At 37.3% G+C, this 23,181-nt stretch overlaps 1 protein-coding gene across 11 annotated transcripts in view; it reads left to right on the forward strand.

Annotated features, from left to right (window-relative positions):
* Positions 1-23,181, forward strand: part of NEBL (nebulette) — a 342,069-nt gene that overhangs the window by 270,625 nt on the left and 48,263 nt on the right. For 8 of the 11 annotated variants that reach the window (XM_038529856.1, XM_038529857.1, XM_038529858.1 and 5 more), the window contains 8 exons: positions 1,012-1,113; positions 5,096-5,200; positions 6,900-7,007; positions 12,207-12,317; positions 15,028-15,138; positions 17,255-17,365; positions 21,403-21,513; positions 21,681-21,791. The exons of 2 other annotated variants lie outside the window; for them this stretch is intronic. In XM_038529856.1, coding sequence (XP_038385784.1) covers positions 1,012-1,113; positions 5,096-5,200; positions 6,900-7,007; positions 12,207-12,317; positions 15,028-15,138; positions 17,255-17,365; positions 21,403-21,513; positions 21,681-21,791 — 870 coding nt within the window. The remainder of the gene's footprint in view (positions 1-1,011; positions 1,114-5,095; positions 5,201-6,899; positions 7,008-12,206; positions 12,318-15,027; positions 15,139-17,254; positions 17,366-21,402; positions 21,514-21,680; positions 21,792-23,181) is intronic. One more of the 11 variants, XM_038529855.1, reaches the window with a different exon arrangement.

Raw genomic sequence — 23,181 nt, forward strand, 5'->3', positions numbered from 1 at the left:
GTAAAAACAGAAACATGGAAAACAAAGGACCACTTTGCTATAGTTGAAGCGTGTGTGGAGTGCCTCTGTAAGTATTAAGATGAAGGAAGAATTGTTAAACTGTTGTTTTGTTAGATCACTTAAACCTTTCAACTCCTGTGGGACTCTGCATATCCTACTTTCACTGTTTAGTAGGTATTGTTATTTGTTCTCCTTACTCACTGTGTGTTTGTTACGGACAATTAAAATGGGTCTTTTAGGATCACTGGGAATATCAGAATGGTTTCCTTATTTGTTTTCATCTTGCAAGCGTGTGAAAATGTAGAGCAAATAGAGTTGGAATATACTTAAAGGAACCTAGAGCATAGTGTTGGAAGCACAAGGTTTAGAATCAGATTGCTTGGATTTGATTCCTGTTCTGCCTCTTCATACTGTACCTTAACTTCCTGTACCTCGGTTTATTCAGCTGTAAAATGGAGCTCCTTGAAGTACCTTCCACTAGGGCTGTTGAGACCGAATACTTATCATGTGTAAAGTAATTAGAGAAGTGTTTGGCACACATTAAATGTTCAAATATTTTTGATTAATATTTTAGTATTATGATTACTAATACTCTGTTTTCAAAACAGTTGGTAAAAAAAAAAGAAAAGGCAATAGGATGAAAAACAGCAAGAGCTATGAAATTGCTTCAAAGCATAATTAAAATACGGTAGTAACTTCTAAAGAATAAAGTTGCTGTTCTTTTTGTTTTGAAAACAGAATGTCTATTAAAATTACTCCACTCTATGAACATCACCCTTTTAAAATATGTAAACAGTAAAAACAATTATCAAAATGTTTTCAAGTCCCCCAGGAACTTTTTTACTCATTCAATAGTGAATGAGCACCATCTAGTGGCTTCTTGTTGAAATTTACCTGTTAATTTCCCACTAAATGGTACTTGATGATGTGTTGGAGACAATGAAGGCGATAACGCGAAAGCATAATATTTTCTTCTCCTAGATGGTATTTTGTTCCATGTTATTTTCATAGGTGAAGTACAAGAAAGACATTCAAAACATGCACGATCCAGTCTCAGATCTCCCCAACTTGTATTTAGACCATGCTTTGAAAACCAGCAAAATGCTCAGCGGAGTAAGTTTGTTGGACGGCCACCAAAGAGGCCCTGTGTCTCCACGGAGCCAGCATTTGCCTGCGGAGCTCATGACCACACCTGCTTCCTTAGGCGGGCCAGGCGCCTCCTCCAGAATAACTAACTCATTGGAAAGTAGTGGCCTGCTTGCTGAAATCCCACCGGAGCTGTCGCTTTACAAAGGGGGTTCTTTGCTAGCTTGTCATTTCAAGGTGCATGTGCAAGTGTGCTTTTCTGGCTTCTTCCCTTTTCTTCTTCCCAATTAGATTGAAGTTTCTGAAAAGTCAGGCTTAAATCAGGGATCTTTCATTTTATGGAGGCTGGAGTAGAGTATCTGGTATTAGGCCTCAGTAGCATACAAAATCGTCTTAGTCTCATTTATATTTTCTCTGAAAAGAAACCCTACGTTACGTTGACGCTCTACCTTTAGACTTGTGAAGGTCTCCACGTTTTCCTCAAAGCAATTAGGAGGAGAGAGTGGTTTTTTCGTGTCCTGAGGAAAATATTTGTGCACACTGCCAAGTGAAACTCACCTCTCAGGTGCTGCTTCAGACACTTCATGCATGTGGACCCTGACTTCACTGGTTATCCTAACTGATGGCCCTGGCTCATTGCCTACATCTCAGAGGCCCATGGTGACGATGAACTGTAATTTGACCTCAAGTTGTTTCTGTGCCTATTTTAATAATTACTCACATGCTCACTCCCTCGCTCAAAATATCCAGATGTATTGAGTATCTCCTTTGGGCCAGGTAAAATCAGATGGAAGATTATGTTGGGCAAGGAATGTGAAAATAATTGTCTTCAGGAGATGCGCTCACAGTCCTGGATTACAAAAACAAAAAAATCTGTAGTCCAGACCTGGTTCCCAAACTACTTAGAATAATGAGATACAGCCTCAATTCAGGTTCGAAAATGTCTGTGTTTGGCTTTGATGTGTTGAAACTTCTGCTCATTATTTTGTAATCTTCCTTTCTCCAGCATCACCAATGTCATCCTTTTTGAAATGGATTACGGGTGTAAATAATTCATACTCAGAGATTTCAAAATTAATTGACTTTTGTCACTGGGCTGTGGGAGGAAAAGCAGCATGTCATTCTTCCTGTCTGTTGGGCAGGCAAAGAAGCATAGAGGACTATCAGGTGCAGAATTAGACTCTAGTCCAGGATACTTTGTCACCCTTCCTGCCATTTCAATGCTCATCCCTCCACCTCTGCCCACATTCCTCCACTCCTTGGTGGCTCTTTCAGATTCACATTTTGCTCTATGACTCATAGGGATGTTTCTAAAAGTCAGTACATTTCTATTCTCAGAGCCTGCTGCTTTCTTCATGTTCTTTGCCACCCCATCTTGATCATTGAGTGGCGTTTGCCCTTGACAATTCTCCATCCATACTTGAGTTAAATTTCCTGAGGACATGAGGATTTGTGTGCAAATAGGACAATAAAAATATCATGGTGGCAATTTGAAAGCTTGGTAGCTGGAAGAGTACATGCCACTCCCAGGCAATATTCCTCTTCAAGAATATTGTCCTCTCTTTTATAATAATGGTGAAAAAATCATAGTTTAATATAAATTGTTTCTATCACTGCTTCAGCAGAGAAACTCAGCACAGTCATATATAACGTTTATTGTATATACCATTTTTAAAGCTTAAATCTTGGTTCAGGTAGTGCTTTTGCCTAGATTATAGATTTTTTTTTCCTCCATAGAAAAATTGTGACTGAATAATTACTTCATGAGAGAGAAGGTTTAAGACTCAGCATGTTACGCTGAGGTATCTATTTATTAAAGTTGTATGATAATACATTGGCTAAAATTTATTGTACATTACAATTGCTCTCTTTTAAATTTTAATGTGTGGAGAATTGGAATTTTGCTGATTTATAAAGGGAAGTTAATTTTAGCAAAAGATTGAATAAGAAAGTGCTTAACAAACAGACATTCTGCCAAAATTAGTTGTCAGTTTGTTATAGATGGCTCTTTTTTTAAAGACCTTTAAATGTCTTTGGTATAAATCATCATTTTTCTTTAACACATAGTATGTAGAGTAAAATTAGTCCTTATGAGTTTAAACAGCTGTACTAATTAAAGTTTTGAAAGACCATTTACCCCTGGAAAATAGAGCTCTAGTAGTTTTCAATTTCTTTTATACCTTTGCATAAATGAAAAATATGTATTGCATGTTACTCTGTGTCATTCCCACTAGGAGGCAACAGAGACTATTACATAAGTAACAGCAGGTCTTGAAAATTCTTTTGCAGATCTTTCTTCAAACAGATTTTTTTAAAATAGAAGTTTCTGAAATTCTTTGTCCCCCAAAAAGATCATTAGGGACAGTATCTATTGATCTTTCCCTAGCCTATATCCATTATTACAGAAATACTATCCGAAGCTCTGCTGGATTTTAACTTGATTTGGAATATATTCTAGAGTGTTACATTCAATTCATTATTTTATTTATATATCATATACAAACTTTTAAGTAAATTATAAAGTGTCTAAGTATACTGTTATCCTTTGAGATTATTATTATCATTTTTTAATTAGCAGAGGAGCCAACATTTAGAGCTTGTTCTCTTCAGTCAAGATGTACTATGGGATCATTTTCATGAGCTTCCTGGGGTCTTTTACTCCCTCAGCTTATTCTTTTTTTTTTTTTTTAAGATTTTTATTTATTTATTCATGAGAGATGCAGAGAGAGAGAGAGAGAGGCAGAGACACAGACAGAGGGAGAAGCAGGCTCTATGCAGGGAGGCCGATGTGGGACTTGATCCCAGGACTCCAGGATCACACCCTGGGCTGAAGGCTGCGCTAAACCGCTGAGACATCCATCGGGGCTGCCCTCCCTCAGTTTATTCTGGCTAGAGTTTTGGGGGACACACATCTTAGTGCTCTGATTGTCTAGAGTGCCTCTGGGGACTGTCACTGTGTCCCCATGGAATGACCGTTCTTGTGTGCATCCTTCCATGCTTCCCACACCTGGCTCTGTGCCTCTTCTTGGTTCACTCTCAGATCCCTGGAGCATCTGCTGAGACCTGAATGTCGGCTCTCCTCTGGACAGCTCTTTCCCACTCCCTTTCAAATGTGACTTACCTCTCCCTGCATCCTACACAACATTGTCATTTTCCCTGAAATCCTCATTGCTGAACGAGCAACCAGTGGTAGCTGAAGTCTCTATAGCCTTGAGTCTTTGAGAGTTACCATTTATCTCTAGAGGTCTTTTCCAAAGAGGGTGAAATAACTAAGTGTCTGATCTCCAGTGAGAGAAATCATGAAGCAATTTCTGTTCATCGCAGCCTGTTGTATTTGGTGTCTCACGGTTGCCAGATTTGGCATCTCTTCCAAATCTGCCGTTTTGTCTGTGTCTCTAAATAGTAGTCTTCATTCAATTTCTTCACCTTAAAAATTCAACCGATTATCCCCAGACTCCTCTGTTTCTCTTCCAGGCTCCTCCTACCCTCTCTTTTTAGGAAAACGAGTTGAATTATTTCTCACTCTCTTATTTTTCTTATGACCCTTCAGTCTTCCTTGTGCACAACTTCTTTCCCTTCCTGCCTCTAGCTTTCCTTTGCTCTGTTCTTTCTTCTCTTCTTTCCTTCTCTTTTTGTAGATGCTATCAAAACATTTCTGTTCTAGAAGAAGGGCGGGACAAATTGCCTTTCTTTTGTCCACCTTGCTTGTTCACATGAGCCCTATCACTGGCTTTTCCGTTGCTACTCCCCAGTGTCTTTTTAGGCTGTGTTGACAGCTGATGGTCTCCTGCTTCTCTAGGATGTCTCACGTTGACTACTGAGAGCTGCCTGTCTGTCCTGCATTGCTGGTTTTCCTCAGTGTCAGAAACCTACAAGAGCAGCCCACTGACGTGGGACTTGGTAGCTTTGCAGTTCTTATTGGCTTGTATTTTTCAGTTTGCATCCCTAAGTATTGGTTGTTCTAATTGATCTCTTTTGTTCTGAATTATGTTCATGTTCTCTATTTTAGCGAGAATATAGAAAGCTTTTTGAGGAAAACAAAGGAATGTATCATTTTGACGCGGATGCTGCCGAACATTTGCACCATAAAGGCAATGCCAGGCTCCAGAGTCAGGTCTGTGCCCTCTCTGTCTGGACCTTTTAACCACCAACTACCATGCACCTACAGCAAAAAGGTGCAGCTGCTGAGCAGAATGTACATCCTGTGAATGTGAATGTTGCTTTGGAAAATCTCAAACACTACTCTGTCTATTTTACTGGGGTTGGAAAGCTGGAAGCATGTTTTGGTGTAAAAGCATTTCATAAAATAAGTTACTTCACACAGTTTTAAACTTAAGATATATCAATTGATTAAACGATGAGCGAATCTCATGATGATTTCGGTTTTTATAGTGTACTAATTTGTCATCTTGAGCTGCAAAATTAATTTTTCAGGTGCAAAGTTTATTCAAATTTCTCAGATCAATTAGAAAAGTTATTAAAAATTATCTTACATTAATGTTTCTTTCAACTATTAAACTCTATATATTCCCTGAAACAAATATAAAAAAAATCTTGCCTGCATACTTTAAAGGTGGTATCTATAATTTTTTTTTTTATTCTGAGTTCCAGTAATTGCAAAAGATGTCATTCCAGCATCTATTAAGATACAATTTTACATCACTCTATGAAGGGTACCCTGTGGAACATAAATTTCTTAATGATTTGATACCCACCTTCATTAAAAATAAACCAATTGGCTCTCCATTAAGGTTTGGAAATGTACATTTTTTTCCTCATTGTATTTTTTTAAATATAATTTTCCCCAAAGTTTTATCATAGCATAGTATGTTACCACACTTCACTTTCATTGATCACTCTGTCATACTTCTCTGAAATAAAAATAGGCCTACAAATAGGAGTTTAAAAACCTGTTACATTTCCTGTTTACCACAAAGTTCTAAGTATTGAAAAACTGCTTTGGGATTTAATCATCATTAAAACTGCTATTATTATATAATTTAAGAAGCAACTTCATAAAAATTACTTATATCTAAGAATTTTTGTGAAAATACATTTCTGAACATAATGAGTCATGATGAAAACTTTTCTGTGAATTTAATTTAAAAAGGTATATTGCTAAGAAAAAGCCAATCACTCTGACAGCTTACATATAATTCTAGTTTCTGTGATTAGGAGATAGAAAGTATTGATCATTTTATAAACTAAAATAAGATGGAGATTTGTTGTAATTGAAATAAATGATTCATGATACGATATTATTGAATAATGCAGGCTGAAACTGAAAGCAATCCCATAAAAGCTCTGTGTGAGTGTGCTGCTCAGTGTCTGTGGGAGAGGTCAACAGTCCCAGCGAACACGGTCTTCCCTTTGGCCAAAAGACAGAGAATCACACCTATGTTTTCCTCCTTGCCCATGATTTACTGGAAGACATTCGAAGCCATCACAGGGATCTCTTTCTTTCTCTTTCTCTGTCTCTATGTATATATGTGTATACTATGAGCATATACATATTAAACCCTGATAGATGAGCTATATCTATATATCCCAGCTATTTAAATACCTCATCCAAGTCCTAGAACTACATGATTTAGTAATTCTAAGTTATTTTTATCCCTTAAATATTTTTATATATTACCTCTCTACTTTCTTTGTATGTCATTTACCACAGGGAGCCCAGTGACCAACTCAAATGGCCAGAATAATATGATTTTATAAACTAGGATTAATTTTGGACATATTTATTTTACTTTGCTCTATATGTATAAGGGCTTGTGAGCTTTACATGCTTTTTATCCCTTTTTTCAATGAAGGTTAAATATAAAGAAGAGTATGAGAAAAATAAGGGGAAATCCATGCTTGAATTTGTTGAGACTCCCTCCTATCAAGCTTCCAAGGAGGCTCAGAAGATGCAGAGTGAGGTGAGTCCCTCTGATTTGTATTCAACTTTTTTTTTTTCAAGTTTATTTTTTAAGTAATCTCTGCACTCAACTGGGGCTCAAACTCATGAACTTGCTCTCAAACTCAAACACATGCTCTCCCAACTGAGGCAGCCAGGTATCCCTGCCCATGATCAACTATTTAATGCATATTTGATGTTTTGCCATTTGAAAGGAACTAGCAAAGTAATTTAGAATGTTGAGTGGGGGGGGGAGGGGATCCCTGGGTGGCTCAACAGTTTGGCGCCTGCCTTTGCCTCAGGGTGTGATCCTGGAGACCCGGGATCCAGCCCCACATTGGGCTCCCTGCATGGAGCCTGCTTCTCTCTCTGCCTGTGTCTCTGCCTCTCTCTCTGTGTCTGTCAAGAATAAATAAATAAAATCTTTAAAAAAAAAAAAAGAATGTTGAGTGGGTCTGGAGGAATGCACACTGCTCAAGAAGACCAGGGAATCTGTATTCTAGATCTGGCATCTTGTCTGGGTCATTGGAATTCTGTGGCTCTTAGTTTTTCTCATTTGGCAAATACAGTATCAGGCCAGGTGAGCTCATTACTGCCCTTTCACATTCCATGATGATAAGGTTGACACTTTCAGGTTGAATCCATGTAAAACTATGATGAGTAGGAAAAAAATGAAAAGAAAATGAAGAGCTGGTTGCTTTATTTACCTTTTATTTTTCAGTGATTATAGAACTAATATCTATTAAATACTCTGTGCTAAGCACTATGCTAAAAGCTTTATATATGTCAAATAATTTAATCCCCTCAAGGTACTGATGCTAGGCGGGTATATCCCTTGATGGATAGTCATCTACTGAAATTAGTTATCTTACCTGAAATTACATATCCAGTAAATGCCAATGTTTTAGGACCCGGTCAGGTCATGAGTGATTCTCTTTTCTCTGTTAGTTTATGTAGTTGATCTGCTTCCACCCCAACAGTGACATGGAAGTTTTAAAATATCAAGAGAAGAGAGCAGTTAATTTTTTGTACATATGCACTTTGTGTTCTACTTAAAATGATACTGAATCACATCAAGATATTCCCCAAATGGTTTTGCTCTGTCCTACTGAGATTTCTTCTGTTCTTTTTTTTTTTTACCTACATTTTTTGGGACCAGACACCAGACACAGGTTTTCCCTGCAGCCAACATCCAGATTCTGTGTGTACACCAAGTTACTACTTCAAAGGAACAGAAATAGCCGACAGCGGTATCAGCCCAGTATAGCCCCACTGCTCTGGGTGGGGGTGGAGTGGGGGTCCACTTGAGGTGTCCTCTGTGGGTACGATCTTTTCTGTTCTCCAATAACAACACCAAAACAAGGAGAAATGATAACTTCTGGACAATAAAACTCTCATAGGAATTTTGAAAACAATGTATATACTATTTGTTGCTATTTGTGCTGCTATGTTATATAATTCAACTTCTCAGGGAAAGGGCACTCAGACATTACTATGGCTTGTTGAATTGTCCAAGTTGTTTAATTCCTTCTTCAAGCAAGAAAGGAGAAGATCATTACTTGTATTTTTCAAATCTCATAGCTTCTTAAGCCAATAGAGAGGAATTTGATCAAGACTAGTCAGGTGAATACTTTGAGTAAATTAGCTCTTTGTTTTATTTTTATTTATTTATTTTCTTTAGCTGTTTGTTTTAACTGAATTGGCAGAGCAGGTAAATTTGGTCTTGGTTCAGAAGCCCTACAACAACTCACATTTAATGGGATAACTCTTACTGGACTATCTTTGTGTTAGTTTGTTTGGGCTTCTATTAACCAAGTATCCCAGACTAGGTGGCTCAAACAGCAGAAATTTATTTCTTACAGTTCTGAAGGCTGGAAGTCCGAGATCAGGGTGCCAGCAGGTCAGGGTTCTTATGAGACCCTCTTCTGGGTGGCAGCTTTCTGCCTTCTTGCTGTGTCCTCCTGTGGCAGAGAGCAGAGAGGGGAAGTAAGCTCTCTTGTGACTTGTATGAGGGTGCTAACCCCATCATGAGGGCCCCACTGTCTTGGTCTTGTCCATCCTAATCACTTTCCAAAGGCCCCACCTCCAAATGCGTCCATCATATTGAGGGGGTTTTGCACATATAAATTTTAGGATGATCCAGACATCCAGTCTTGTCAAGTGCTGCGCCGTTACCAGCTGGGGAGCTGGAAGGCAACCTCTGGGTGGAGCCTCCAGAGCCCATGGTATATGTGGTTCTCACCCAGCTGTCCCCCTGGCTCTCTGGCTCTCACTCTTCATCATGACTCCTTCTTTAAGGAGAAATCTAGCACCTTCATACTAGGCTTTCTGCGTTCTTCCCATCAACCACAGGCTATTATTATTGAAGTGTTGGTGCCTCATCTCCTTGTCTTACTTGCAGAGGGAAATGTTCCCCTGTTTTCCTGACTTTGATCCTCTTTGTACCTTCTATTCTGAAGACCCCACTTTCCCTCCCCGTCTCTTTCCCATGCTGTAGTTCTCAAACTCTCCGTGGATAAGTCTCAGGGAAACCTGCTGGGAATGCACATCCTCAAGCTGCTGCCCAGGACATCCTTCGTGCATCTTGCAGAGGAGCCTGGCCATCATATTTAACGATATTCTAGAGGCTTCTCATGTCAGTGGTCCAGCAACCACACCTGGGAAACATGAACTCATGGAAGAATACAAATAGTCCCCTAACTTAAAGTCATAAAAACCAGATGGATTAATGGATCATCTGCTTCTCAGAGTTTCAATGGGCAACGTAGACCAAATTGTTTTTCTTTCATGAAATGTCAGTTGTTTTTTTTTCTGTTGAGGTTGGACCTCCAAAAAAGAAAGATTCCCCAATAACAAATTCAGATGACAGGGACTTTAAAGATACCTTTGGTACTGAAAAAGCGCTACTGTTTCTATGTAGGCATGTTTCCTTGTGCAGATCTTGGAAGTCTGATAACTGGCACTTTGCTTTTAGAATTGCCATGGCTACGTAGTACAAAAGAAAAATAAAATGTTGATGACTTAAAAAAAAAAAAAAACAAACCAAAATCAGTCAAATGAACTAATCAATTCCTTCCAGTTGGCCATTTTAACATCAGGTGCAAACAGCTTTAAGGTTTAACTGCAATAATACATTTATTACATGTTACGGAATTCGTTTACATCAGGGGCTGCATGGGCATCTGTTAATACTGGCTTTCCATTTTTGCTATTCTGATTTCTGGTATTTCGCTAGGGGGGAATTATCCTTTGCAGAAGCTGAGACATGTTTTCCTCTTAATTATAGCCACTGGCTATTAGATTTTTAGGCTCAGCAGTTATATTTCTGCTCAGCAGGGCTTGAGGAAAGAGAAATCTTTCAATAGAAACTATCTTTGGACCAAATTGACACTCTAAAGGCTAGAAAGGTAAAAATCTCAAAATCTTAGTTAGACCAAGGTTGATGTGAAAGATATCTTTAAATATAGGTCCAAAGAAGTAGACACAAAGAGAATAATCTGGCTTAGAGATGGTTTTTATTCATAAGAGGCGAGTTTGACGCTGAGCTTCTTGAGCCTCTTCTGGGTAAAGCTAAGTGTTTATGATCTCAGGGTTGGTCACTAATGTTTCTGGTTTAGCCTATAATTATGCTTCTCTCACTTTTCTTTGAAGGCCAGATAGAGGTTTAATTAGTGTGTTTTCTGGAAGAAATCTCTAAATCTGGCTTTGTTCTTTGCCTTCTGTTTCACAAAAAGCATACAAAAGGGTTTTTTTTTTTTTTTTTTTTTTTTTTTTTGGTTTTCTCCCCCCGCCCAGTCATGTATTGGCCAGTTCCAGTCATAACCAACCTTCCTTAGTGACTTATTTCAGTAAAATAAGTTTTTCATAGAAGAAGGGCTTTTTGAAGTGAATTATCTGAAATAAATAAATATACCCGAATTTTTATTTTTGCTTTTTTAAAGAAACATTTTTTTTTGTCCTGCAAATGCCCTAGATTCAGTCTTATAACCATATACTTTCAGTTAGTTTCATATAAAGAAGAGGGTGATTTCTCATTGTTCTTTGGGAATTTCTATAGTTCCTTTAACTTAGAATGTTCTCAATGCAAATTTTGAATCACCTTGTTGAATTTTAGTATTTCCAGGACATCTACTAGGGCTTTTTTTTTTTTCTCTCTCTCTCTACACAGATCATTTGTTAAACAGCTGTATGTGACACAAATGTAAGAGAGGCCACAACAGACCTCTCTAATCCTCCCTCATGGTTTGGGAGAATTTCTTTATATAATTTCCTATCTTTATAATAGGAATATTATGAACTTAGAAATGGCCTTTCATTCTCCATTAATAACAATCTCATACAGAAGTTAGTTTTTCCATCTTTGTGATGCAATTTGAATAAAATATTTAGCTAGTAAAATATGAGCTTTTGTTTGGTAAATGTTTTACATGGATGGACATCTTTGTTATTTAGAGAGACTGTTTTTATAGTCCTAAAGCGCAAGTTGCCACTGGTTTTCAAATGCATAGTTCCAATCAGGAATTGAGGAAATTTTAGCCAAAGAGTGGCAGAAGAATGTCAAAGGGGAGGTGGGGGTGTGGATGTCTGTCCTCTACAATCACTGTCTGTATTCCCTTTTCCATTCCTTGTTTTGTGAACTCCTACCTAGAAAACAATTTAATGAGTTGAAGATAAGACTCCTCACAGTGTAACTTAATTCATAGATGGTAGAGAAATATTCTCAGTGCCAAAATCATTAAAGGAAGATGTGCTCCAGCCTCCTTTGCCAAATTCACAAAAGGGAAACAGTGAAAGGGGTGATGAGAACCTCAGCATTAATGCTGTCGTGCTTTGAATGGCCTTCCATGCAGCCAGATTTTCTTCCAATGGATGGATTCACTCTCTTTAGAATGAACCACTCTGGTGCTTCTCAAATATCCAGCTTTACTGGTTTTCCTCTCAATCAGGCTGGCATCAAACAATGACAGACCAGTAAGATGTTAAGAAGCCTCACTCTGAGCGCTTTACCAGAGGCAGTGGTACTTAATGGTTCTGCTTTTGTTTGATAGGATTCTAAGATTTACGGTAAAGTTGGAGTCATTTTCTTGTGGCTATGAGGACTCTGAGGCAGTAGAATTATATAAGGAAATCCTCAGTTTTGTTCTGGGAACTCTTGTTCTAATACCTTTCCAACAGTGACCTGTGTTTTCTAAACTTCAAATTATGTGGTCTTATTTAACAGAAAGTTTACAGAGAAGATTTTGAGAAGGAGATTAAAGGAAGGTCATCACTGGATTTAGACAAGACTCCAGAATTTTTACATGTTAAGTACATCACCAACCTTCTGAAAGAGGTATGGTCTTGCAGTTTATTATTAAATATTGTGCAAGAAAACTAAAGAAATAACCCAGGAGATATTTACCCAACAATTCTCTACTAACTGGTTGAGATGCTAATCCATTCCTCTTTCTCTCACTCTGACCTTTATTAACAGAGTTTTCCATTTTCACTAAAAACAGGAAAGTGTGTGTTGACATTTCCTTTTAAGGCTGGGGGAAGAAATCACCTAGATTTCCTGGAAAAACCTGAAAAATAATTCTGATTTTGTGTTTGATTGTATCTCAGAAGCTCTATAAATAGTTTGATAGCAGTTTTTTTTTTTTTTGAATATCGGTGAGGCAAATTTAACTCTTTTCAAATTTAGTTATTTAAAAATGCATGTTAGAACCAGCTTTCTCTGCAGCTCTCCAGCAGCATTCTCATGACATCTGATATCAGAAATGAGAGGCTCAAATGTGAAGGTTTGGATAAACGGCACATTATTTATGAGTGGATTGTGTTCTAAGGGGGAAAAATATTTAGCAAAGAGAAGATAGGAACTCATGTTGATTTTTCATTTTACTCTCAACAGGATTCTGCTCCTTCCCACTCCAAACTTGGTGCACTTTGACTCACAATTAATGTATTACATTGGTAATATGTATTATTATGTATTACATTGGTAAGAACTTAATAGTTCTTCAAACCCAACAATTAAAAATATCATGCTCATAATCCATCCCTTTAAAAGTTTCTTTTTGTTTTTTTGTTTTTTTTTAATGGCTGGAAAGTAACTCGGAGGTCTTCCAATTCCCTGTTTAAATAAATGCTCTTTAATTTAAGAGAAGTATTAGAGAAGGCCACATCACCCTGAATTTTGAACTGAAGAAACTATCCCTGAAAGCAATATCTTGAATCAGTGAAATGAATTTGAGTATCATTCTGTACCTGAACTTCCCCTAGTAACAGAATGCCAACTGGCCTTTACCATTTAACTGCTTTTAGAAATTTAATGTGTTTCACTGTTGTAACGTCTGCTGGGCTGAAATAGACATATAATTTATGGAAGTGTGCTTCTGTTCTCCTACCTTCTCTCATTCCTAGTTCCTCTCAAATTTTTTGAAGTCAAAGGCTAATCAAATTGCAACTTCCTACTATTAATTGTCTTCCATTTAAAAAGTATGTGCAGTTTATATGAAACTTTTAAAGGAGAATCTATCATTTACATGTAAATGACAACGTAAGACCTATTTTAAGATCCACAAATGACTTTAATATACTTGCCATTGACTTTCTCTTTTCTTTCTCTTTTTTGAATGAATCTTATTTTAGATGTATTGATTCAGAATGTATGTATCAGGATAGGAAAAGGCCCAGAAGACTGATTAAACATATTTTGATTCAGTTATAGAGATGTCTGATTTTGAAAAGGAACTCTCAGTGACTTAATCAAATTATGACTTTCCTTTCTAAATATAAGCATTTAGCTTTAAATTGTCTTTGCATTTTTTACTTTATTATAGTTTTGACATTTATATTGCCTTTCGGAATGTTCAGAGTATTGTTTTATACTTTTGTTTCATTTTATTCCCCCAATTGCCCTTTGACCTTGGTAGGATAAGTATTTTTATTTTCATTTTGCCTGTGTGTGTAGAAATTGAGGCTTGGTTACTTGAGGTCATATGATCGAGTAAGTAAAAGAACTCTGACTTTCATCCAGGTCATTTGACTCCAGAACTCTTTCCAAAATTACATTCAGGTCATTACAATGTCTTGTAGGCTATTAGTTAAGCAGAGGACTAGCTAATTTAATTATACTGGATGAAGAGAAAATAACATTAAATGAACCCTAGAATTTACTGGAACATGACTTATTATTAAAGGAAGGAAGCCTCATCTTGTATCTGGCAAGTTAGTCATAAGTGCAACTCAGTTGAATTGAATCAAGAAATACATTGTTTTCATAATGTGTTTAGCAGGAAAAAAAAAAGGAAATTCACTAGCAGGAAAAAAAAAACTCAAGTTACATATAAGTATTAGTAAAGACATTTGGATCTGCTTAAAATATAATATTAAAATAAATAACATTCAAACTATGTGTTATCAATGTGTAGGAAATTATTCGGTTTTATGAATCTGAATAAAGTGGAATTTTTTTTAAACTTTGGCTATGTTAATCCTTTTGATTTTGTAATTTCCAATTCTTTTTCAACTGTGATCTTTTGGTGATTCATATTTTATAGACAGCTTTCAAAGAAATACTTCAAATAATTAATAAGAAGCATCCATTCCTAAGATCTTCCTCACCACTTAAAAGGAAGACATCTTTTTAAAATATGGCACCAATATGGTACCAAAATATACTGGAAGATAGGATGAAAGGGAAAATACTGATAATATTGGAAGCTACTCTAAACATGACTGAAAGAGAAAATAGAATCTCTGTAGAAAATTAGGAGCATAAATACTCAGGAATCTGACTCCTTCCTCTCTAGAGATATTTTCTCCTTTCTGAAGTCTCTAGAAAACATGTGACATGGTGTATCAGTTCAAGTATGTCCCAGGAAATTTAGGAGGAGGAAGGTTAAGAGGTGGTGTTAAGCCCTTTTCAAAAAGGAGGACACGATTAACAGTATCAACACTGAAGAGAGGTCAGTTAAGGTGATATCTGAGTGTCTCTTGGATCTAAGAAGGAAGAGGTCAATTTTGGTAGTATTTTGAACTCTAATGTTCTTGTCTCATAGAAAGAATATAAAAAAGATTTGGAAAATGAAATAAAAGGCAAAGGAATGGAACTTACTTCAGATGTTCTTGATATTCAAAGAACAAAACGTGCATCCGAAATGGCTAGTGATGTGAGTATATTTATTTAACAACTGAGAATGTATGAATCTTTAGCTGATTTCCTTGCCTCTCACTCTTTCTCAAAGATCTATACACATTCCATAATTTTTATGTGCAAGAAGATGGTAAGTAACTATGTCCTAATAGTCATTTCCTAGTCAATGAATTAAAAAAAAAAATGTTTACCATCTCCCTGCCATGTGTTATGAGAAAAATGACCACTCTCTGCTTGTAGAGAAAAATGTATGTAATAAACTGGAATAACTGTATGAGACTCAACCTCATCTTTTAAAGAAGTGAAAGGCAGAGAATTGGGAACCGTGTTGTCATGATCCGTCAGTAACTGTGGTGCGGTTCACGTGCTCTCCTGTTCACGACCCAGCAGTGTCCCCCAACCCTTTCCTCGGCTGCTCAGTGACCCCCTGCCCCATAAACCTCTTTATGAAATGGAAGTGGCCGTTGCTCACTTTACGTGGAATTTGTGGGAAGGAATGAAATGCCTCTGAAGTGCTGTTAGTTCTTTCATCCTTGGCGTCTGTCATGACTTTGGAATCAGGTAATGGCACTGAGCTTTGAGGAGAGTCTGACTGAATTGAGAGGTGAGAAATTTAAAGTTGTGTCCTCACAGGCTTATAAACTGTTGTAATGGTGATGGTGGTAACCCTACTAGTCAGGCTGCAAATGATAGGAACCCAACTTACACTGGGTTATGCAACAAAGGGAATGTTTTGGCTTGTGAATAGAGAAAGTCCAAAGTCTATTTTCTTTGAGGTTGGAATTTGAATGATGTCTCTCTTCCTTCCTCTCTCAGTTCTGTTATCTTCTCTATTGCTTCAAACTTGGGAGGCTATCTCTAAGCTATGGCCCCTCCTAACAGAGGGATAACTCATCTGTGCCAGTAATCCCAATGGGAAGTGAGCATCTGTTTCTTATAGTTACAGTTAAGGTCCTAGGAATGAATCTCATTGGATCAACTTCTATCCTGCCCTAATCTACACCTGCCCTAATCATTGTGTCTGGGTCCAGAGGAGTGTAATGTGCTGATGATCTAGTATGGTTCTCATGGTCATTCATTTGTTCAGTTAACTTCTTTGGTAGTTTAATTGCACTGTAAGTACAGAAGATTCAAGGGGCACCTGGGTAGCTCAGTTGGTTAAGCATTTGCTTTCAGCTCAGGTCATGATCTCAGGGTCCTGCGCTCGAGCCCCGACTCAGTCTTCCTGCTTCTCCTTCCCTCTACCCCCTACTTGTGCTCTTTCTTGCTATCTCTCTCAAATAAATAATAAAACATCTTTTTAAAAGAAGGATTCAAAATTATTATGTTTTTTAAAAAATTATAGCCATCTTTGGCTGTATCTGTGTTCTTTAAATTTATTAAAGCATTAAAAGCCACTGTCATGTCTTTGGTTAATATTATCAGCACATATTCCTAAATTAGTAATTCTGACCGATTCTTCTGTTATGGTGACATGTGCAGTTCACATTAAGAGGTCGATCTTGTGATCACTTGTCAGTAATACTTGGAAATATCACTTCAGACTCTCAAGCGCAGAGTCCATCCAGAAACAGTTGAATGGCATGACAGCGGCAGGAACAGCAGTGAATCAGCCTTAGCACATGAATAGAGGAGTAAAAGACCAAAAGAAGTTTTCAGTTATTGAACACCTACTATGTGCTGAGCACTATGTTATATGCAGTCTCATTGATCCTTGGAGGGCTCGTGCATGGAGGAAATATTACCCCCATTTTGCAGATGAGTAAACCATAGATGTTAAGCATTCCCAGTTTGAGTGCTCTGGCCTCAAAATCCGCATTCTTTCTACAGCATCAACTCATTTAAACCCACCTCCCTCACCATGTATAGAAGAAATCTTCAGAGCTTCATATAACCTTCTTCAGTGAGAATAGTGATATAGTTCTAAGCCGTTCAGAAACTTAGTTCTAGGTGATCATTTCATGGTACAATGTAAAACGTGTTTTCTTTCTTTCTTTTTTTTTTTAAATGTGTGCAGCCATTTTTTGGTATCCTTGATTACAGATGAATGTCTGTCTGCAGAGTGTCTAAATATTATAAAATGTTGCTTTATTTATTTATTTATTTATTTATTTATTTATTTATTTTTACAGAAAGAATACAAGAAAGACCTGGAGTCAAAAATTAAAGGGAAAGGAATGCAGGTTGGCACCAACACCCTTGAAATACAACATGCCAGAAAAGCTTCAGAGATAGCTAGTCAGGTTAGTAGAGTAAATGGTGCAGATGCCTTAAAACCTTTATTTTGGAACTTTGCAAATCATATTAACAGCCTGATTAGTACATGGAATTCCCCAGAATTTTATGAATAGTTTAAGAGTTTGGAATGGAAACCATTCCAGATCATCATGCTTGTTTGAAAATATATGGTTTCTGCTTTACTCATTTTCTTTAAATATCTAAGAAACGAGGGGGAAAGCATTTTACTAGAACACACACACAGGCCCTTTACAATACAACAAATACAACAAATTTCACATTCATCTAGACTATAATAAATGTTCTCATACTATGTTTTCTTTAAGGATAGGTCATGTGCTGTTTGGTGTATTTGTGTTTCCAACTTTCTGAACAGAACTTGAAAATTCTGTGTTGAGACTCTGACATGACAGTGATAACCATTTCTGTATAATTTGGTTGCATGTTCTCAAAATACCCCGTTGACCTCATCACCATGCCTGAAATTCCTACAGGGTTAGCATTTTGGATTGAAGTATTCTATATATCCTGAATGACCATGTTCGTTCATCTAATATTTTCCTCTTTGTGTAATGCATGTAATGACAGGATATTAATTTAGAAGTTTTGGCTTAGATGCTCTGATATGATAGATAGCAGATAACAAAGTTGTAGGAGTCAGACCATATGTGCATTTTTTGAAGAAAATGCCCCAAAACCAGTTCCATACCTCTTGAACTCCTCCAGCAATTCCGAGATTATAGAAGTGTCATTGGAATACAGAGTATTTGGGAAGAGGTGATTTTTTGAGAAACATTTAAAAAGAGAATGTTGAGATGCAGGTAAGGAGTACTGCTCACTTACCTCAGGGCTGGCTGCGGAGAGTTTTAGTGGGATTCCTCTGAGAACTATAATGTGACCCTTCCATTTAGGAAGAGCTGGCCCAGGATAGACTCCCCCCACCACCAGGAAATCTGGAGAGCTAGAGATAGCTGATTAACTGCCCAGTGAGCCCAGTGAGTCACTGCTGTGTTGGGATCCGCTTACGGCCCCAGGTTAGGGACTGGTCAGGGTAATGGGATGGTCATAATTGGTTTGGACCAAGAATCTGGGGATGGCATAGGAGTCTTGACCAATAGGGGTTTTACTTAGAAATGGCAGATTTGGGGGGGCGGGATGCATGCTGAATAGGCACTGGACCCCTCCTTCCATTCTCCTCCTGAAATATAGCCATTGTTGCAAATTTATCCTGCTGGATCTATTTTTATGTGTAGACAGATAAACATACACTTATGCACACATAGACTTAAAAAGTCCTTAAATACCATGTATTTTGTTCTGTGCTTGGTTTTCTCACTTAATATTATGGAACCTTTCCATGTTACTTTGTATAGCTTTACCTCATTCTTAGAGAAAAATTAAGTGTTTCATAACAAGGATGTGGATAGGAAACCATTTACCTTTTATTACACTTTACATGCAAATGACATGGAAATGGAATGGAAATTTGCAGATTGGACCAGATTCTTGGAAAGAATAGAAGTTTTGTATTTCAGACTTTCACCTAAGAACAGACTTCTAAGACCTGCTCCTTTTATGAAATGTTGGAATATCATGTCTTTCCTTAGAATGGTATAGATTTGTTTTATTCATGATACGCTGCTTTTAATTTCTGTAACTTCGGACTGTATACTAGTTACTGAGAAGTTAGGAGAAAGAAAGGCCTAGGTGAGTCAGGGGTCCTGTGGCTACATGTACATCAGGATTAGGGCCAGGCTATTATCTTTGCAAGCCAAAGATCTCATTTGCATGTAATCCTACCCATGTGTCATTTTGCCCAATTGATAGGCTCTCACATCCATTTCAACCAAATGGGATTTTGCTATAGTTCGTCTAACTTTTCAAAGAAATTAATGTTACATGCATGACTCCCAATAGTTAAACACTCCAGAAACGACTGAATTGACCATGTGACTTTCCTTAGCCAATAGAACATTAGCAAACATGACTCAGAACCTCTGTGCATTGATTGGGGCTTCCTTTCCTGGAATAGAGGTGCCATCATGCGTTTCTAAGCCTTCCAAGTTTTAGGGTGTTTTATTATGCATTAGTATGTAATGATGTAACCAGTGTGCTATGTAGTGTATTTATGTGCTTTAGAATACTTTTAGATTTGAACATTCATACTGCAAAATTAAATGACATGATTTTCCCCTTGGGCCTTGGTGGCTGTCTGTGATCAATGCCTCATTTTCCACATACATTGACCTTCAATAAAATGCTTTGTTTGGGAGCCTTAAAGACACTTACTAAAAATGGGGGGCTTCTTATAGACATAGTAATTGTGGAGTAGTATGATTTTGAAGGTTAAATACTATTACTTAAACCGTATTCAGAAAAATGAAGCTCAGACTCTAAGTCAGTGAAAATAAGGTTATGAGTAGAAGATTGGAAAAAATAATAGTATTTCTCTGATACTAAGGTTTTTGTTTACACCTTTTAAAATTTAGGATATTGCAAATAAGCAAGCTAACATTTACTTCATTTCGGGGAATCTACACATCTAGATTATGTCATATCTAGAGTATGTCAACATGATAGGAAATAACTGTTTTAAAAGAAATGTAATTAGATACAGCCAATAGTTTTTTTTTTCTTGTAATAAAACTTTTCATTGAAGAATACATAACACACACAAAAAAGAGTACCATTTAAGTGTACAATTTGCTCAACTTTTATAATCTGTTTTAAAATGTGATGAGTCTCTGAGACACGTGTCTGGGTAATTATGACTATTTTGTAAGTAACACATAATTCAATTCAAGCTGCTCAAAACAAGCAGATAGTTTATTGTTCTTAGAACCAAACAATAGAGGAAGCCTTAGGGTTGGTTTGCTCTGGGGCTCAGACAGTGTGATTGAGTTTCAATTTCCCTTTTTTTTTTTTTTAAAGATTTTATTTATTTATTTATGAAAGACAGAGACACAGAGAGAGGCCGAGACACAGGCAGAGGGAGAAGCAGGCTCCATGCAGGGAGCCCAATGTGGAACTTGATCCCAGGACTCCAGGATCACTCCTTGAGCTGAAGGCAGGTGCTTAACCGCTGAACCACCCAGGTGTCCCTAAGTTTCAGTTTCTATCTTCCATTCTCAGGCAGGCTTTCTCCTATTTGCAAAGACGCTCTTAGCAGCTCCTGGGGCTCTTTGCTTCTCCATTCCTGTTTAGAAGGAGAGGGAAAGCTTCTTGATATCTTGTGTGGGGAAAGAATCCCACTCATCCCTGGAGCAATCCTGAAGGGCCAGGGATGGGGTATAAATGATTTCTGCAAGCCCAGTAGGACCCTGAGATTTGGGCCAGTCTCACCCAAGCTTAATGGTCTAGCATGGGGGAGCGACAAGTTACCCCGTGGCCAATCAGAGGACTAATGGTGGGTAGGTGTAAGTGTGGTTGGATTCCAAGGAAGCACCCCAATAATTATTCACTACAGAGCAAAAAGTGACAGTTCTGCAATCGCATTTTACTGCTGTTCGTCAAATGAGGTATACCTTAACCAATAATTGATCCATTTTCTTTTTTTTTAAGTTTTTCTATTTATTTATATATTTATTTGTTTGTTTATTTATTAATTATTTATGATAGACAGAGAGAGAGAGAGAGGCAGAGACACAGGAGGAGGGAGAAGCAGGCTCCATGCCGGGAGCCCGAAGCGGGACTCGATCCCGAGACTCCAGAATCGCGCCCTGGGCCAAAGGCAGGCACCAAACCGCTGAGCCACCCAGGGATCCCCTTGATCCATTTTCTTGTATTGAAATAGAAAAACTTCTGTCTTGGCTAACTGTGTTTTCTTTCTTAATTCAGGTTAGTAGACAAAAGCCTTCAGATTACTTGGGAATAAGTCACTCCAAGTTATGTTCCTCTCACAAGTTAAAACTCTTCTTAGTTTTGTATACATAAAACAAATAAGAATCCAAAGGCATGATCCTGACGTCAAAATGACATCACAGTTTTTGACAGGCTTTTCAGATTCTTGCGAAGTCCTCATAGCATGTTTTATTTTTTCCAGAAAGAGTATAAGAGAGATCTGGAGACTGAAATAAAAGGAAAGGGCATGCAGGTGGGCACAGACACTCCTGATATCCAGAGAGCCAAGAAGGCATCGGAAATGGCCAGTCAGGTGAGAAATGGATGGCATACAGAGTTTACAACAGACGCGATGAATTGCCTATAGAAAAACTATAAATGTCATATTCACATGTGTGGCTTTGAGATTCAAACATATAAATATCTGCATTGCTATGGAAGGTTGAGCAAAGCTCTGAAGATTATTTTCTGTTCTTTTAGAAAGAATATAAGAAAGACTTGGAAAATGAAATTAAGGGGAAAGGAATGCAAGTGAGCATGGACATCCCGGACATACTTCGAGCCAAGAGGGCATCTGAGATCTATAGCCAGGTTGGTAGAGAATGAAGATGCTCAGAATACTGTATTTTTAAAATTTAAATTTAATTAATTAACATGTAATGTATTATTGATTTCAGTGGTAGGGTCAGTGATTCAGCAGGCTTACAGGATTCCCAGTGCTCATTACATCATGTGTCCTCCTTAATGCCCATCATCCAGTTATCCACTCCTCTTCCAGCGACCCTCAGTTTGTTTACTGTGGTTAAGAATCTCTTATGATTTGTCTCCCTCTCTGATTTTGCCTTGTTTTATTTTTCCCTCTCTTACCCTATGCTTCTTTGTTTTGTTTCTTAAATTCCATGTATAAGTAAGATCATATGATAATTGTCTTTTTCTGATTGACTTAATTCGCTCAGCATAATACCCTCCAGTTCCATCTACAACATTACAAATGGCAAGATTCCTTTTTCTTACGGCTGAGTAGTATTCCATTGTATATATACACCACATCTTCTTTAGCCATTCATCTGTCGCTGGACATCTGGGCTCTTTCCATAGTTTGGCTATTGTGGACATTGCTGAATACTGTATTCTGATCTCCAATTGCCATGTGTTTTGTGTGTTTCTGACTGATATTTTTTTGGAGGGCATTGTATTCAAAATCAGTGCCCTTTATTATAGGAGATATTGGTCAAACTTGATTAATCTCACTAATGAAAGGGACAGTTGCTGTAAATTCAATTCAATGGATGTTATGGAGTGTCTGAACTCCCCAGTTTGATTGAGTCCAGTGACACTTGGTCTTTTTTTCTTTCTTTCCTTTTTTTTTTTTTTTTTTTTTACTCTATTGCATGTTTGAGTCCAGTGCTCACACTACAGAAAAAAGATTATAAATGAGTTTGACTTTTTACTATTTCATAATGAATATTATCCTTAAAATAACCAGCTCCAACTAACAGTGAATAAAACTACACAAGGTGGAAGGTGAAATTGAATATTAACTAAAAATTAAGAGAAGAGCTATCATCTTGGTAAAATTTAATTTACCAAAAGTACCTGTCACATGTCCTCTAGAAAGACTTTTAGAAAAACCTCTAGAAAAGTTGGATATGAATATGACCATGAAAGAATATATTTAATGGAAGAAATTACTGATAAAATCTGACTTGGGCAAAAAAATTCATTGGTGGCTATTGTCTTTGCTATAAAGCTTGTGAGGAAAAAGAATGGATCCCAGTAGAAAAAAAAAAAGTAAAAATAGTAAAATGGAATGAAAAAATGGTGTAGAAAGCTGACCAAGGAATTACATTTGATTAATGGGATTTGTGATGAAAATAATTTTCAACAAAATCAGACCAAATTTATTAAAATTCCAATTAAAACATAAGCCAGAGTCCAAAGATCACTGGTTCAAAAGGGGGTATCTGGATGACAGAGTCAA

This window comes from Canis lupus, chromosome 2 (genome assembly GCF_011100685.1).
Source record: "Canis lupus familiaris isolate Mischka breed German Shepherd chromosome 2, alternate assembly UU_Cfam_GSD_1.0, whole genome shotgun sequence".
Taxonomy (NCBI): domain Eukaryota; kingdom Metazoa; phylum Chordata; class Mammalia; order Carnivora; family Canidae; genus Canis; species Canis lupus.